The sequence below is a fragment of the Thrips palmi genome, unplaced genomic scaffold (genome assembly GCF_012932325.1).
Source record: "Thrips palmi isolate BJ-2018 unplaced genomic scaffold, TpBJ-2018v1 HiC_scaffold_3, whole genome shotgun sequence".
NCBI lineage: Eukaryota > Metazoa > Arthropoda > Insecta > Thysanoptera > Thripidae > Thrips > Thrips palmi.
In genome coordinates, this window is record NW_023144630.1 from 7,603,246 (window position 1) to 7,619,888 (window position 16,643).

Genomic DNA, 16,643 nt, shown 5'->3' on the forward strand with positions numbered 1-16,643 from the left:
TTGGAATGGGGGGTTTTTTGTTACGTCCTAAAGAAAATTTTTTAAAGGGTGGTCCCAAAAGGGTTGTGGTTAAAGTCAAGACTGCTCCTTAGTTAAATTAATGGGCCAAGGTGGACAAAAACCCATTCTCCCCAGACCCCGGGTCCATTACAATTTTTCCAAATTCTTTGTTTAATTTTAAATTCTAATTTCCGTCCCGGTAGCATTTTTTGTTATGACAAAGGAAAACGGGCTCATATTTTTCGATTTTGCCTTGAATTGGCGAACTAATTTTAAGTGGCCAAAACCCCTTTGGCCCAAGCAAAAAAACCAAAAACTTGGTTCCAAAAACTTTTTTAAAATCAAAAAGTTTTAATTTTTGAAACAAAAAAATAAAGAAAAAGGGACCCGGCATGGACATTGGCAGTAAAGTCAGGCCTCTTGCATTTTGTACAAACGGGTTGTTTTCCAATTTTCTTTACTTTTTCTTCACAGTTTCCGTTGTTCTTTTGTTCTACTGTTCACACTTTTTTTTTTCAGTGTGCTAACCTACTATGCTCTCTCAGTTGTACATGTTTTCACGGACCTTTGCCTTGATAAGAGCTGTACTTCTGTCCGTCGCCATGTTACAGGTTTGCTGAAGCTAGAGATGGAGGGGTACATGATCCGCGATTCACCTGTGCCGAAACTACCCCAGACAGCCGTCCGCAGCCTGGATCCAGTGGAGCCATCGATCAGATATCTCTCCTTCGATTTGTACTACCAGCTGGCGTTGGCCGAAGAGCATCTCCTTCCGCTCGTGACCAATCACTCGGCCACGCTGGAGAGGCTAATAAGCGCGAGCCACCACCCGAAGCTCGCTGGTTTGCTGGCCACAGCCCCCAGGTAGACACACAACTGGTTCTAAACAATCAATGAAGCGGAAGAAGGGGATAACTCTTACGCTGCAAACGTTTCAAACTGTTTGAGGCCTTGCAAAGCAAAGCAGCTTGTTAAGTATTTTGAGCATACACAAGCTTACAAAGTAAATACTTTGTAATTCACGAACTATTTCTTAGTATAACAAATTTATTTAGTTTGTATTTTGTGTGCTCGGAATACTTCGCAAGGTTTAAAGCGTGCACTTTTCTTTGTTTTCAAGGAGAAACAAAAAACCGTTTGCAGGAAAAACTAACTCCAATCAAATAATGTAACTGAATTTTTGCACTCTCAGACAGACTATTGACTTTTAGTACATGGTATTGACATTTTGTCGATAGTACCTCTAGTTTTTTGTGCTATGGTTATATTTACTTTTGACTTTTGTTCCTGCATTTTTGTTAGTACTTATAGACAAAAAATAATTCCTATATAATTTTGTGCAGTAAATTGTTCGTATCTAAGAAGAAAATACTAAGTATTATTGTTGTAGGCTATATAGTGCCTGGTTACTAACCGTAAAGTCAATAAGAGGCCGAGAGTGCGCTTAAGTAATAACTGTGAAAATTTTCAAAAGTGTAACACCATGATTTGCGTGATTCAAATCTTGACAAAGGCCAGAACTTCAGAGGTTTGAAAATCTGGTTTTACGATCCGCACCACATCGGGCTTCAATTACCTTATTTGTTTCAGACTGCGCAAGATAACATGTCCTATGCTGGACGGTATGGAGGCTCTCGAGCAATGCCCTAGTCTAACGTCGGTGCACTTGTTGGTTGACTTAGCGGAACACGCCATGGTAAGCTGCCTGCCTCCTCTGTGAAACCTCCTCATTTGAAATGTGGAGGTTTGGGATTTTCAGTCTTCACACTTGGAAGAACAGAGTGTGCACTGTGGACTCAAATGAGTACACACCTCAGCCGCTCATATTACCGGGCGCAGAGGTGTGCACTTGAGGGGTTAAACACTCCACGAAATCGTGTACAGAGTACTCGGTATTACGCGGTATTACGCTGTATTGCGGGGACATTACACGTGTATTACCGCACTTAAATGCCAAAATTTGGCATATTTAGCCCAAAAATAATATTACAATTACGTGTATTACGCGTTATTCACGGTTTTTGTGTACAGGGTATTACGCGAGTGTTTACCCCCTCGTGTGTACTCATTTGAGTACACTCGTTCGCGAGTAAACTCATCTGAGCACACTCTTGTGGGAGTGTACTCGTCTGAGCACACTCTTGTCGAGGGGTCCTAATCAAAAGATCTTATCTGGGCGCTCCTATTCAAAGAATCCTATCTGCAACGGACGCGAATTTCCTAAAGTTTGATCATTTGGGACGGAGAAGAGGGTAAGCGGAACATTTTTCTACACGCACTATTAATTTCTTCGATCTTCCATCTTCAAGTTTGTGTAACTACAATCCCAAATTATTTTGATTTGTAACTACCTCAAATGATCGAACTTGGTGAAATTGGCTTGCTTTGCAGAAAAGATTCTTTGAATAGGAGCGCCTGGATAAGATCTTTCGAATAGAATAGATTTCCAAAATAGATTAGAATACACTGCAGGAAATAACCACAACAAAAGTACACAAATTTCTGGCAAAATTTTTATCAGGAATTTAGTGTACTTTTCAAGTACAACAATTGTTTTACAAAGTACAATGGAACCGGCATGACGAGTGCTGGGCAGTCCCGGCCTCGTTGTGGTTTGTACAATTCTCGTTGTACTTTCTACAATCCCTGTTGTACTTTTAATGTACAGTTTTTGTTGTACTTTTGTTGTACTATCCACACTTTCTATTGCAGTGTAGAATAGATTTTCAAGGAAAGAAAAGAGTGCGTTTGTGACCTTTACTTCCATACTTGTCCCCGAATTCCTCACGTTGCAAATTTTATTCCCGCAGGTCGCCAGCCGCTGGGCCGGTGCGATGGCCTTCCTGCGAGTCGCCTCGCTGAAGCTCACTCGCCTCAAGCTGGAAGTGTTCAAGTACGAGGAACCGGCGGAGCTGGAGGACCTGTTGCTGTCCGTGGGCGGCACTCTTGGCTTCCGACCGCCTTCCACACTGCAGTGCCTGGCTTTGGACTTCTGCCCGGGCGACTTCGGCAAGGATCGCATGAGGAAGAAAGACTTCCCGCCGCTTCGCCTCCGTTCCCTGGCGGCCATACTGCCGCGACTGGCGAACCTGAGGCATCTCACGCTGGGCGCCGCTCCCTCGGCAGAGTTCCTGGACGCCATCAACCCCAAGGCGCTGCCGGCTCTCGTCAAGTTTGTGGTAAGAGACCCACTTTACTGGCAGTTCCCCCATGGGTCTGACTAATTTTTACGTCTCAGCGCTCAAAATTCACTGTGAGAAAAAAGTACGGAAAAAGTACGCAACAGGTCTGGTCGATAATTTGCCTGGATCGTCCGTACTTGTCAACTACGGAACGTTCCGTACTTTTTTTTCCGTACCCATTTACATGGGTTCATATGGAGCAGGTGCGGAACGTTCCGTACTTCTCTCCGTACCTCCGTACTACATTTTTCTGTACCATTTCCGTACAAAAGTACGGATTTTTTTTTACAGTGAACTAAATGCATGATTATGCACTTTCATGCACAACTATTCACTTTTTATGCACAACTATGGTACTTTTGACTTTGACCCATACGAAACAAATGCATTGTAATTTTTCTGCATCAAGACAGTAGCTCATCTACGCTGTAAGAAAGGCGTAGGGTCTGTCCGCTTACAGGAAGGCGCTATGTCACTCCGCAGTTCTACCGTACCGCGTTGGGAACGTTAACAGCTAAGAGAACTACTCTCTTCATAGGCTGTAATGGTCGAATTTTGATTGCTCTACAAAGTCGGAGGGCTGACTTATTACAATGGATATTTTAGAATTGTTTTTATACATGTTAGCTACTGGTTCGATGAGTTTGACAAAAACCTCTTCATGATGGTTTTTCGATAGCCTTATCTGAAATCCGTCAAGACATTTTAAAAATAATATTCCTGTGACAATTTGTAGCTACTGTGGTATCGGACACCATTGTATCAAGCCCAATTCTTTTGACTAACTAAACTTGGCACGCACGCGCAAGCATTATATTCAAATTTGTATATTGCTGAAGGATGACCTTTACTATTAGTCATCGATTCACTAAAGTTTTAACTTTTATCCCAACCCAGTCGTTGACATTGTCAGCGTTTCATCTTGTATACTTTATGGTTGTTTCTGTTTCCAGCTGTTTTCGTCCCGAGGCTGCAGCCATGAGTGGTTCCACACTGGAGTGCTGACTGCCTTGCTGAAGCGCAACCCTAGACTACACGCGGTTGTTAGGGATGGCTGGTGCAGTGACTGCCTCAAAGACCTCTTCCCTGACAGAGAAGATTGCACCTTCTGTGTCAACGAGTGCCAACCTCGCTGCCCGGATGGTTTCTGGAAAAAATACGGGAACACCGTGTTTTTCTCACACTCTGAAACTGACCCCTGTGACTTGAACAACGAGATTCACAACACGGCATCTAGATCGATGAAAGTGTAGAGGTTCAAAGTTGACTTTCTCATGATTATTTTGTTTGCTCTCAGACTCTGTCCATATATGTCTTAACACTAGAATTGATGAATAAAATGTTAGTTTCCTTCTCTTCAGAAGTTTTTTTCCCTAGTCCTTGACTCCAGTACCTGGGTGACGATACAAAAAGAACACACTTCTTGTTCGATCTCATTGTCAAATAATGTTCTGAGTCAGATTGTACAATCAAAGATTTATTGTGATCCTCCTTGATCAGTTACAATGCCGTGGGATATCCTACTTCACTCTTAACAGCCATTTGCTTCGTTACGGAGCATTTGCATCGTAACTACAAAGAAAATGAAGGCATTGTAGAATTGCTTTGTATTATAAAGAAATGCTTCGTGTTCGAGGGGGCAAAAACTCGGGATTTTCGTGTACACATGATTCGGAAAACGCAATGATTCGCATGATTCGCGTAATGCACGTGATGTTGAATAATTTGGGTGATTTTGTCCGATTTGAAAATTTTATCTTGATTGCGCGTGATTCTGTGTAATTGCGGATGGTTTTAATTGATTTCATGGCTGATCCTGCCTTATTTCGCGACGCACCAGGGTGATGTTGAGCGTGATTGTGTGCAATTGTGTTCGGAAAGAAATGATTTCGGACTGTTTTTGCCTGGTTTCGTGTGATCCTGCCTGATTTCGGTCGATTTTAGTGATTTTGGTTGATCTCGGATTGCTTGATCTCGGATTGCTTGATTTCGGATTGCTTGATTTCGCGTGATTCTCAATGATTCGCGTGTGATTTCGGGGGCCGTATACACATGATTGCGAGAGTTTTTGCCCCCTCGTTCGAAGGATTTTGCTTCGTAAGACAACATTTCTTCGTAGATTTTACAATGCCTTCATTTTCTTCGTATTACAAAGCGGTTCTTCGTAGAGCTTTTACTGCGTTCACAATTTCTAGAACTCCTCGCGGTCACATTCACTGCATATCACTTTCACAGCAGTCAAGTTGGCTTCCACAAACATGTCCCACAGCTGAATCTTCTGAACTCTGCACGAGTCCTTGTCGTGACGACAGAAAGCCCCTCCGTCGGTTTGCCTCAGCAGCACCATCCGCATGAGCTGCTTGAGTCCGCACCGCCGGATCTCATCGGCCAGGTCGGGGCAGCCGTAGGGCTCCGTGGAGGCCGCCACCAGCTGCAGCTCTTGCAGCGAGTCCGCGTGCGCGCGCACCAGGGCCAGCGCCGCGGCCAGCGGGTACACGCCGCAGCGCAGCCACTGCAGCCTGGCGGTGGAGATGTGCGAATTAAGGACACTCATTCCAGGAACGTCACGGTGAAACGAACGTGACAAAATGTTACGTTCGTTTGAACATTGTGTCACATTCATTCGGATGTGAATCGGCCAAAAATCAGCTTGTTCACATTTCGACGACTGTGACACAATGCCAGGCGCGGATACACAGAGGGGGGGGGGGGGGTCAGGGGTGTTCACCCCTGATTCAATTCGATTCGGTACGGAACTATTCGAACATCCTTACTTAGCGGGAGTGGCGGGGAAGGCCACCACGGGCAGGGGCGCGGCAAACGGGCAGTGCAGCTCCAGGCGGCGCAGCGACGCCATCTGGTTCGCCGCCTGCAGGGCGTCACCCGTCACGCCCTTGATGCAGAGGGACTCCAGGATCGGAATCTGGTTCAACTGCTGCAGGTGATCGCCGGTGACACCGCTGAGGCAAAGGGCCTTCAGGTACGGCATCGTCCGGACGACGTCCAGGTGCCGCTGCTGAGGCGAAGACATCTGCAGGCCCTCCAGGTGCGGAGCCACCTGCTCCAGCACCTTCTGGTTCCAGTACGGAGATACACTGCAGTCCAGGTTGATGACGCGCACCTGCGCGGGGACAGTTTCAAGACAGTTTCAAGACACAGTCTGGCGTACACCTACCTTGTATCCAAGACCGCCAAAGTCAGGAAGATGCGGAATTTAATTACGAAGAGAATGGTGTATGATTAAAAACTGTAGGACAACATCCTACGCTTGGCCTAACGCGATTTAAAGTGAAAAGCGACGAAATTTCAACAAAAATCGCACTTTGAGCAGGCCGTATCGCAGTAATTATAGGTTCCCGACAAAAATGTTCACAGTAAAATCTTCTTGTCTTGTCGAATTATACAGGAGGGTATGATTTGGGACCACTGTGGGCTGATCTGGGTCTAAGAAAATGGATATTTTCGCTTAAAATCCGTCGCTTTTCACTATAAATCGCGTTATGCCAAGCGTAGGATGTTGTCGTACTGTTTTCAATCATATACCATTCTCTTCGTAATTAAATTCCGCATCTCCATGACTTCGGCCGTCTTGGATATTGATGCCTGGTTTAGCCGCTATGAGTGAAAAAGTGTCGATTTGGCCTCACAGACCTTACTTTGGATCCCCCCCGGGGGGTGGAAGGGGGTCCGATGGTTCAAATTGGGCATTGCAGTTAGTCTTAGGATATCTTCAAGTACTTAGCCCGTGATCAGTTTTTCGATCCCAGATTTTCACTCCACCCTAATCTGTAGGGAAAGATAGTACTCTCAAAGTACAACGGTTGTTGTACAAAGCACAATGTGCCATGACATGCATGACAAGAGCAGTCAAGCCAGGCCTTGTTGTATGTGCCATTCTTCTTGTACTTTTCCCCCAGCGTCTTCGTTCGATTGTGGGAGCAAACCAGAGCCTACCAGCAGTGCCCAAAACAGAGCGGTGATCCTCATATACCAGTTACTCTCATATAGGTTAAGTCTGAAGAGCTAGTCTATTATAGGTACAAGAACTGTGAGCAATCAAAAAATTGAGTGATTTTCTCAAGTCTGTTTTTGTTCCAATTGATTATTTCTACACTTCAGAGCTCTCAGATTCTCTTGTTTCGATCCAGGGGAACGAAAATTGATAAATTTACACAAAATTGAGTTGGAATTCCGAATCTGCGCGCAGAACCGAGGTGGAAACAACTTGAATACACTGTGGAAAAAAAGGGACATTTTCTCCGTTAATTTATGGCCAGAACTTTCCGTGATTCGAGACCCAGGATTTTCCGTGATTTCAGACACAGGATTTTCCGTGATTTCAGATCCAGGCTTTTTCCGTTGTTTGACACCCAGAGATTTCCGTAGTTTGCACAGTGCGTTGAAAGGCCATGGCAGTAAAGGGCAGACTTTGTGAGGGAAGTTTCTAAACTTGGCCAAAGAAACATTAACTTACAGAAATGGATGCATTCGTCTTGTCAAAGTTAACAAAAAAACTGTCATCCCACATCCTAAACACACGTTCGAAATGATGGGTTTGAGCTTCAAACGTATCGAAGTTCCGTATCGGTATGAGATACGATGATTTTTGGCACTGTTGATATAAGAAGGTGAAAAATCAAATATGTGGATATGGAAAACTGACGACGGGAATGGATTCGTCTCAACGAAATGGAAAGAAACATACCCATATGTCTTAGGTTTTGACTCGAAATGGCCGATCTACAGAATCCAATACGTCGATTTTGACACCCCTTTTTCAAAGGCGTTGCAAATACGTGCTAAAATCGACATATTGGATTCTGTAGATCGGCCATTTCGAGTCTAAACCTATGACATATGGGTATCTTTCTTTTCATTTCGTTGAGACGAATCCATTCCCGTCGTCAGTTTTCCATTTCCACATATTTGATTTTTCACCTTTTTATGTCTATAGTGCCAAAAATCATTGTATCTCATATCGATACGGAACTTTGGTATGTTTGAAGCTCAAACCCATCATTTCGAACGTGTGTTTAGGATGTGGGATGACAGTTTTTTTTGTTAACTTTGACAAGACGAATGCATTCATTTCTGTAAGTTAATGTTTCTTTGGCCAAGTTTAGAAACTTCTCTCACAAAGTCTGCCCTTTACTGCCATGGCCTTTCAACGCACTGTGCAAACTACGGAAACCTCTGGGTGTCAAACAACGGAAAAAGCCTGGATCTGAAATCACGGAAAATCCTGTGTCTGAAATCACGGAAAATCCTGGGTCTCAAATCACGGAAAGTTCTGGCCATAAATTAACGGAGAAAATGTCCCTTATTTTCCACAGTGTATTTGGTGTACGTTCCCCTTGAAATAACGTGAATTTGAAATCACAGTGTGTTAAAGAAGTTGTTTGCCCCTTCACTGCGAGAAAAGATCACGGCAAATCCTGTACTGATTACTCCAGACTTCACCGTACTTTTTTTAACAGGCAATATCGTCATTTTTTACAGGCAATACCGTACTTTTGTTTACAGGCAACACCGTACTTTTTTTTTTACAGGGAATCCCGTACTTTTATTACCTATCAAAAACTGCTATATTTTTTTTCAGTCGGTTGACCCTCTTTTTTCAAGATCCTGATGTACGTAAACTGCTGAAGTCGGACTCCTGGACCCCCCTCCCGACCACTCGTTGGAAAGGTCTCGACGAGACCTATCGAAAGGTGCAGATGGGTCCTATGAACAAAGACCGATGTCCTTTGGGTCGCTCGAACAAAGTCCGATCTCCTTCGGGTCGCTCGAACAAAGACCGATCTCCATTTCCTAACCTCTCAACGCGTTCATTTTGAAGTCCCAGAACAATCTCTACGTTTTGATTCCACACAAATGGGTTTTAGATAATCATTCCCCAATATGTTAAGAACAAAACCTGCAAAATATTGTTTAAGTTCGATGTCTTTTGAGAGAACCACAAGATAAAGAAGCGGCCAATGCAGAAATAGCCAAAATGGAGATCGGTCTTTGTTCGAGCGACCCGAAGGAGATCGGTCTTTGTTCGAGCGACCCAAAAGACATCGGTCTTTGTTCATAGGACCCATTATTGTTCAGTCGGTCGACCCCCTTTTTTCAAGATCCTGATGTGGACAATTCTTGGAAGCGGCCTTTGTTGGGACCAGATCTGGTCTTTCCTACGGCATGGACTGTACGGAAGAACCCCTTATAAAACGGGGAAGGCTCCGAAATGGGTCCGATCGGACGATCCGAAATTTTCCGGAGGACAGTCCGTCAGTCCCCGCCGGACAGTTCCGAAATCTTTCCCGGACTTGCCGGGAATCGGTCGAAAAGTACCACAATCAGAAGGATTTCGGGGAGTCCGACAGGGCTGGTCGGTCTCGTTCCGGGCCGTCCGAGACGAGTCCGAAAAAAAAATGAAACTGGCGTTTGCCGAGGTGGGGCTACTGTGGCTGGATTCGTTCCCGGGCCCCTCTCCTTTGGACTTTCCTCGCTGCATGTTGTCGACGTCGCTGACCACTGCGCTAACCTGAAACATGAGGGCCGGGCCCGCAGGCGAGCCTCTTCACCGGCGCAGCGCTCATTCCTCCTCTCTGTGGCGAGCGCAACGCGCGCTATGCAAGCTAGAAGGGTGCGGTTTTCGACGCGCCTCTTGTCTGAATCACCTGTATGGCGGGATTCGACATAGTGGCTCACATATTTTAAATTAGATCTGGTAAAATTTGAGCAGCTTTAGTCGTACTCACTATGTGAAAAAAATATATAATTCATGGGAAATTTCTTTGCTGTTAAGCATTAACAGATTTAGGTCATTGCCGTGTTGAACGAGTAATATTTTAACACGCCGCCCTGCATGTTACAGTTTGACGCTGCTTTTTTTTTGGCAAAATAAGTGTGTGTTCTAATACAGCGTGCTTTCTGATGACACTGTGTGACCTGTGCATCTGCGCAGGTATGGGCGGGTTAGAGGCGTCCCGCCGGGGTAACCCGAGGTAACCCGTCCCCCCGCGCGACCCGCGTGCGGCGGCGGCGGGGGCTTTCCCGCGAGGCAAACAATCCCTTCGGAATTATTCGCTTAAAATTCTAGGAATCTGAGGCAAACAAGAGAAGGCCTACCCAGGATAGAGAATACCGCTCGACTCGCCGCTATCAGGCACTGCAACGTGTTCAAAAGTTCGAACTTGCCCTAACAAGATTGACTGTATCCCGGCCGGTCCCAACCCAAGGCTTTCAGGCGGTCACCCCTGCATCCGGACTGTATCGGACAGACCGTCGGACAGATTCGGACGCTCCGACAGACGTCGGCAAATAATCGGGCAGTCCGCTTCGCCAGTCCCCGGATTCGGACTTGAAAAGTCGAGTCCCGGACAGAAAACGGGCTGTCCTGGGCCAGTTGGACAGCTTTGGATGTGTCCTCGGCCAGTTTCGGATGATTTCGGTTTGGTAAGGGCGGTAACTACTGTTAAAAGACTACGGAATATTTTGTAAAACAAGTACGGTAAAAACTGTAGACTGTACGGTGGATACTGTTTTTTGAAGTACGGTAAAGTTTGGCAAAAAAAATTATCCAGGACTTACGTCATTTTTTCTCAGAGTAAATTGCGCGGACGACACTAGGAACGCTGCACACCCCAAAATTCAGTGAATTCCATAGTCCAGGCTGGTATGAAAATTGGCGGGATTTACCGTACGTAGATTTTTGTCAAAGTGCAGCTTGCAACACCTGCATCTCTCAGAGTCACTGTCTCCATGAGCTAGAAACAATATCGTCACACCACTGATCGACGGTAGAGCAACTTACCGTTTTGAGTATACCATTCGTTAACACCTGGGCCATGACGGTGCTTGTGGACACGGCACCAAAGGTAGAGGTTGTTCCCAGATGCGATTTCTACAAAATATAAAGTCGCACTTTCATTCCAAGAGCGCGACATCACGCTGAAAAGAGCGAGGCAAAATGTCACGCTCGTTTGAACATTGTGTCACGTTCATTTGGATGTAAATCAGCCATAAATTAGCTCAAAGGAGCGTGACATTTTGTCTCACGCCCCATCTCGTCTCAGCGGCTACGGGCATATTCAAGATAATGAGAGCTACAAGCCATTGTTCGAAAAGCATTTGACACAGATAGGGTAAAGTGCCGAACATGGATCGGGGTACCAATCATGGATCATTTTTGTAAGCGAGCCCGTACCACCAAACCAATCAACCAATTTAACTTTTTCAAAGTTTTCATTTGGTCTACACATTTGACTACAAGAATCACGCGCGGGGGAGCTGATCAATCTTACCGTTACCCTTACAATATGCAAATGAAAAAGTGCCTCTAAAATAGGGTCCGAAAACTGCCTGGCTTCAGGTCAGGTTAGGTTAGAAGTCAAAATTCAAATCGTTATTACAGACGATTCATCAGAAATGTCTCAAAATTTTTTCGTGGCACCTTCAGAGTGTACCCTTTCAAATAGACGACCGGAAGTTATCGGAACGCCCCTGTCAAAACGCGAGGGGGGGGGGGGGGGAATCCATGTTTGGGTCAGACCCAAATATGGATTTCAAAGCCCTGTAAATTTCAAAGTATTTGTTATAAAATGTTCAATTCTTGAGAGGAGGTTGTCTTTGTGGTCAACTTGGAGCGTATCAAAGACAATTTGGGTCATCGCTTGTTTGAGCCGAAATAAGGACATTTCTAAAAAGTTATCCATGTTTGGTAACCTTACCCTATAGAGCTTCAAAATTTGGGTGGTTTGGACTCAATGCCATTCTCGAAACTCTCAATTAAGCCCACACACAATAAAGATACAATAAGACAAAATATTATCGTTTGAGCATTGTGTCACGTTCGTTTGAATGTGCTTAAGCTTGCGCCGCTAGCGTCACCTGCTTCAGCGGCCGCACTAGCAGTAGGGCTCTAGGCCTGACCGGGGTTTTGTTTTCTCACCAACGGAGCGGGCGCCAGAAGATGGAGCTGGTACTCCGTAATAGTAACAGGATCATAGCCACGTTGGGTCGGGGTCTTCTGGTACTCTCCCATGGGGTGTGAGCTTGTGACGCCGGTGCGGTCCCACTTCACAGATACCCAACCACTGTTACCACTACTAATGGCCGGAATGACGGTGCCGGGCCCAGGCGGCTTTCCGTCCTCATAGCGTCCTTCTGGCCAATCCCTGCCCCGCTCCACCCTGGCGCCTTCAACCATCCTGGCCTTCATGTCTTCTAGGGTCAGCACATTCTCTCCCTCGTTGCAGCGCTCCGGCAAGAGTCGGGCTGCGACAAAAGAAAATTGAGACGCCGTCAAAAGAAAGAAAGGGTGCGAGCATTTTAGACCTAGGTTCCGACCATTCGTTGAAAAGGTCTCATCAAGATCTACGCGAATCAAGAATAAAACAAAATTTCTTGGTCAACCCCCTTTTTTCAAGATCCTGATTGGTCAACTGGATCTTGAAAATAGGGAATCGGTGTGTGCAAATATTTTGAAGTTCACTGAAAAAAGTTTTCGTAATTCTACGACAAATTTCGCAACGAATACTTCGTAAATCTGACGAAAACCTCGTAAGAATCAACATACAAACCTCTCGTAAAACACTTTTTAGGAATTGTTCGTAAAACTCTTATAAAAACAGTCAAAAACAGCCAAAAAGCTGCGAAAATTTACGAGTTTTTCGTAAAATAACGAATTATTCACCGCTACATTTATCGTAAAATTACGAATATGTTCAGGGAAAATTTCTGTCATGAATAATTCATACGAAAAGTGACGAAACATTCGTAAAATTACGAAAAACTCGTACTATAACGAATATCTTGTAAATTTTTTACGAATTATTCGTAAAGTTAAATAAACGAAGCACTTGTCAATTCATTTTACGAAACACTCATAACATTCTACAAATTACTCGTAACATAACGAATCATTCATAAATTTGATGAAAAACTCATCGTTAAATTGTTCGTAAAATTACGAATTTACTCAGGGAAAATTTCTGTCCGAGTAATTCGTAATTTTACGACCATTTTTTTATCAGTGTTGTTTCCCCTTCGCCGAGACTCACCGGCAGGTCGCTCTTGCCCCTCTTCGTGCTCTTGCTGTTGCTCTTGCTGCAGCCCTCCGTTGAGCGCCATCCGGCACAGCAGCAGCCTGGCCGCTGCGTCGTCCGCCAGCCCAACCTCGCCGCGCCACGCCACGCCACCGTCAGCGCCCCGCTGCACCGTAAGGCTACACGTGGCGACGGGGTCGGCCAGGTCGTCCAGCAGCCGGACAGGGGTCCGGGACAGGCCTGGCAACAACCAAGCACGAAAATTCACATTGTCGGTAGAGGACACTCGGTACAGCGCATACACTGTTATTCGACGAATAGCCTAGGATTACGACTGCGCGGCATTTCTCAGAAGAAAAATTAGGGGTGTACACTCCTTGGATTAGCAGAGCACAACGGGCCAGAAGACCGGTGGAGGCGGCCAAAATTCTCGACGCATCTTGAGCTCCCGAGTCGCTAAATGGGACTCGAGCCGAACGTGTGACCCCACCAATGGATTGCTTTCCGAGCCAGGAATCCATTGGCGGGGTCACATGATCGGTTCGAGTCCCATTTAGCGACTCTGGAGCTCAAAACGCGTTAGGACTTTTGACCGTCTCCGCCCACTGTGCAGCCCGCACCTTCCCGCGCTGCGGCCTTGGCCTGCTCCCAGACGGCTTCGTCCGCCACCTGCGCGTCCTGCAGGCGCGCCCTGGCTGCGGCCAGGCCCGCCTTGTCCTGCTGCAGCCGGTCGCGGCTGTCCTGCAGTTCCCGCGCCACGTGTTCTAGTGTGTCGCGCAGCTCGTCCAGGGCCGCCTCGCCGCGCTGCAGCGACCCCAGCAGCAGCGCCGCGTCCTTGGCGCGGGCCTTCTTGAGGCTGCACACGGGGTGGTCGTCGATGCAGTCCGCCGTCGCGGCCTTCTTGCAGCTCAGGCACCAGAAGCGGGGGTCGGCTTTCTCAGCCGGCCTGAAGGCAATCAATTAATTTCCCCCTCAAGTTTTTGCTCGAAGTTTTTTGACGGTGACGTGACGCAGTATGGGCCGGAAGACCGCCGCAGGCGGCCAAACCTTTTGAGCTCCAGAGTCACCAAGTAGGACCCGAACCGAACGTGTAAGCCAACTAATGGATTCCCCGTTCGAAGAGCAATCCGTTGGTGGGGTCACACGTTCGGTTCGAGTCCTATTGAGCGACTCCACAGCTCAAAACGCGTCTGGGATTTTTACCGCCTCCAAAGGTCTTCTGGCCCACTGTGCGTCACAGTGGACGAAGTGCGCAGATGCGCTACACTCGAAGACTCGTATTGACTTTTTTCTCTCCAGCATTGACTTTTTATCCTTTGCTTACGTAGTTTTTTAAGCAGCAATAATATGTAGTATTTCCTTTGTAACCATGTACAATATCGTTCACTATAAAGACTAAATTGCCATTTTTGGTTCAATTGCGTACTGACTCTTTGTCAATAGCAAACTGACTTTAAGTCAATATAACGAACAAAATATTACATAGATATTGAGGAAATAGTACTTTTTATTGCTGTTTAAAATACTCTTTAACAAAAGATCAAAAGTCAATTGAAGTCTGAGAGTGTAGCGATAGCGTTGTGCAAGGATTTGCTCGTTACTCGAAACAAATGTACCTGGCCAGGTAAGTTCTACAAAACGATAGGGAAAATAAAGATAGGCGAGTGACAGCACGGGAGAAAACCGTAAGGGCTTACTTGTTACTTTCAGCGAGAAGACTGTAGTTATCCAATAACTTCTCCGGCGGAAGATTGAAGGCCTACAAATAAATGAAAAAAAAAACCTGGCCTCAGCTTGTGGACACACAGGAAATTACTTTGTACTTTTTGTGCATAAGCTTCGCACAAAATTGAGCATGCGTTTTGAAATACACGAATTCGTGCGTAATGAAGCACGGAAATGAGCATATCAAAACGCATGCTCAATTAAGTGCAAAGGTTATGGACAAAAAAGTACAAAGTAATTTAGTGTGCATTGATTTTAAAATCATGTATCCATTGGTTCCGAAAATCGAGTAGCCAGTACTGCCGAACTTTTAATTTTAATAAAGACGGTAGGTATTGCAGTTTGAATTACTGTGTCTGGGTTTCAAGATAATTCTGATTTTACAGCGATGGCTGTTTCATGTACACTGTAAAAAAAACTACGTATCCTCTTGTCAATACTACCCTCCGTGTTCTCCGCTTGCCCGTAGCAAAGCATTGAGGCGCACGGAGAACAAACTAAATTCTTGTCGGCTTTTTTAGGCATAATAATGCATAAAAAGTGCATCGTTATGCATGAAAAAAGTCCACAAGAGTTTATAGTGTGTAAGTCCTACGGAGAAGTTGAGTTTTGGGTACAGAGGCACAAATTATTTACAGATTTTTCCAGTGTACAGTCCGGACAGAAGTCCTTTACCTTGCTGTCGACAGGGCACTTTTTGCTGGGCAACTGAATGAGGCATTTCAGGCAGTACGAGTGTCCGCAGGGAAGCACCTTCGGGCGGCGCTCGGCGGAGTCGAACTGCTCCATGCACACGCTGCAAATCATCTGCAGCCAAAGACACAGACGGTCTACAGTGGGCCAGAAGACCGGTGGAGGCGGCCAAAAGTCCAGACGCGTTTCGAGCTCCAGAGTCGCTAAATGGGACTCGAACCGAACGTGTGACCCCACCAATGGATTGCTCGTTCGGAGAGCAATTCTAGGCGTGGAAAACTAAATCCAATGGAACATCATGACTTCACTGTCATTCCAGGGACGTGATATCACGTTGAAAACGGATGTGACAATATATCACGTTTCTTTTGAGCGTTGTGTCGCATTAAATATAACTCCGCTATGGATTAGCTAATTTTCTTTAAATTTAAATTTACATTGGTTAACCAATGTGATACAATGCTCAAAAGAACGTGACAGTCTGTCGCATTCATGTGATGTCACGTTCCTGAAATGAGTGATCATGCCGCGGGGAAAAAATCTGAAGCCGGTTCCACCGCACTGGGTCTGCGGTTGATGCATTCACTGGAATTTCATAAGCTGGCTAAGAAAAAGCAATGGCGCTGCGTCGGCTCTAGGCTTAAAACATACCGTGGTTAGTTCTGATGGACGACCCAGCAACAGTCAAAACTCGGCGAGTTTTGAAGAACTGACGAGACGATCAAAAACTAAAATCGAACGGACGACTTGTCATCAGCCCAGTCGGAGTCACCACACTGCGAAACTACGTGAAGCCCCAACGCGACGGCCGAAGCGATGCGTGATATCAGTATCGTATCGGCGAAGATAAGATAGTATGTATGCAGAAGTTGCACTCTTTATCTGAGTCTCCATACCGTTCGTTCACGGCAATGCGTAGTTGGACAAAAGCACTGTATGGAGAGGTAAGGGCACAAATATCCACAGGGTTTCCACAACCCTGCTGGAAGACCTGAAAACAGTGGTCTTG

General features: G+C 45.8%; 2 protein-coding genes across 4 annotated transcripts in view; one reads left to right on the forward strand and one right to left on the reverse strand.

Moving 5' to 3' along the window:
* The window catches only part of LOC117648176, a 45,677-nt gene that overhangs the window by 2,704 nt on the left and 26,330 nt on the right, over positions 1–16,643 (forward strand). The window lies entirely within an intron of this gene.
* LOC117648168 lies at positions 4,639–16,413 on the reverse strand. Its single transcript, XM_034390441.1, has 9 exons — positions 16,286–16,413; positions 15,617–15,748; positions 14,914–14,975; positions 13,837–14,162; positions 13,232–13,456; positions 12,121–12,446; positions 10,984–11,073; positions 5,957–6,303; positions 4,639–5,701 (listed from the first exon to the last, which is right to left on the reverse strand). The coding sequence occupies exons 2-9, from the start codon at positions 15,746–15,748 to the stop codon at positions 5,374–5,376; spliced, it is 1,836 nt and encodes a 611-aa protein (XP_034246332.1). The 5' UTR covers positions 16,286–16,413; the 3' UTR covers positions 4,639–5,373.

Excerpts from the sequence above, each read along its gene's own strand:
- LOC117648168 (XM_034390441.1), bottom strand. The coding sequence starts at position 15,748 with ATGATTTGCAGCGTGTGCATGGAGCAGTTCGACTCCGCCGAGCGCCGC. Across the intron at positions 14,976-15,616 it reads AGTGCCCTGTCGACAGCAAG|GCCTTCAATCTTCCGCCGGA; the intron begins GTAAAGGACTTC and ends ATTTATTTGTAG. Across the intron at positions 11,074-12,120 it reads TTCTGGCGCCCGCTCCGTTG|AAATCGCATCTGGGAACAAC; the intron begins GTGAGAAAACAA and ends TATATTTTGTAG.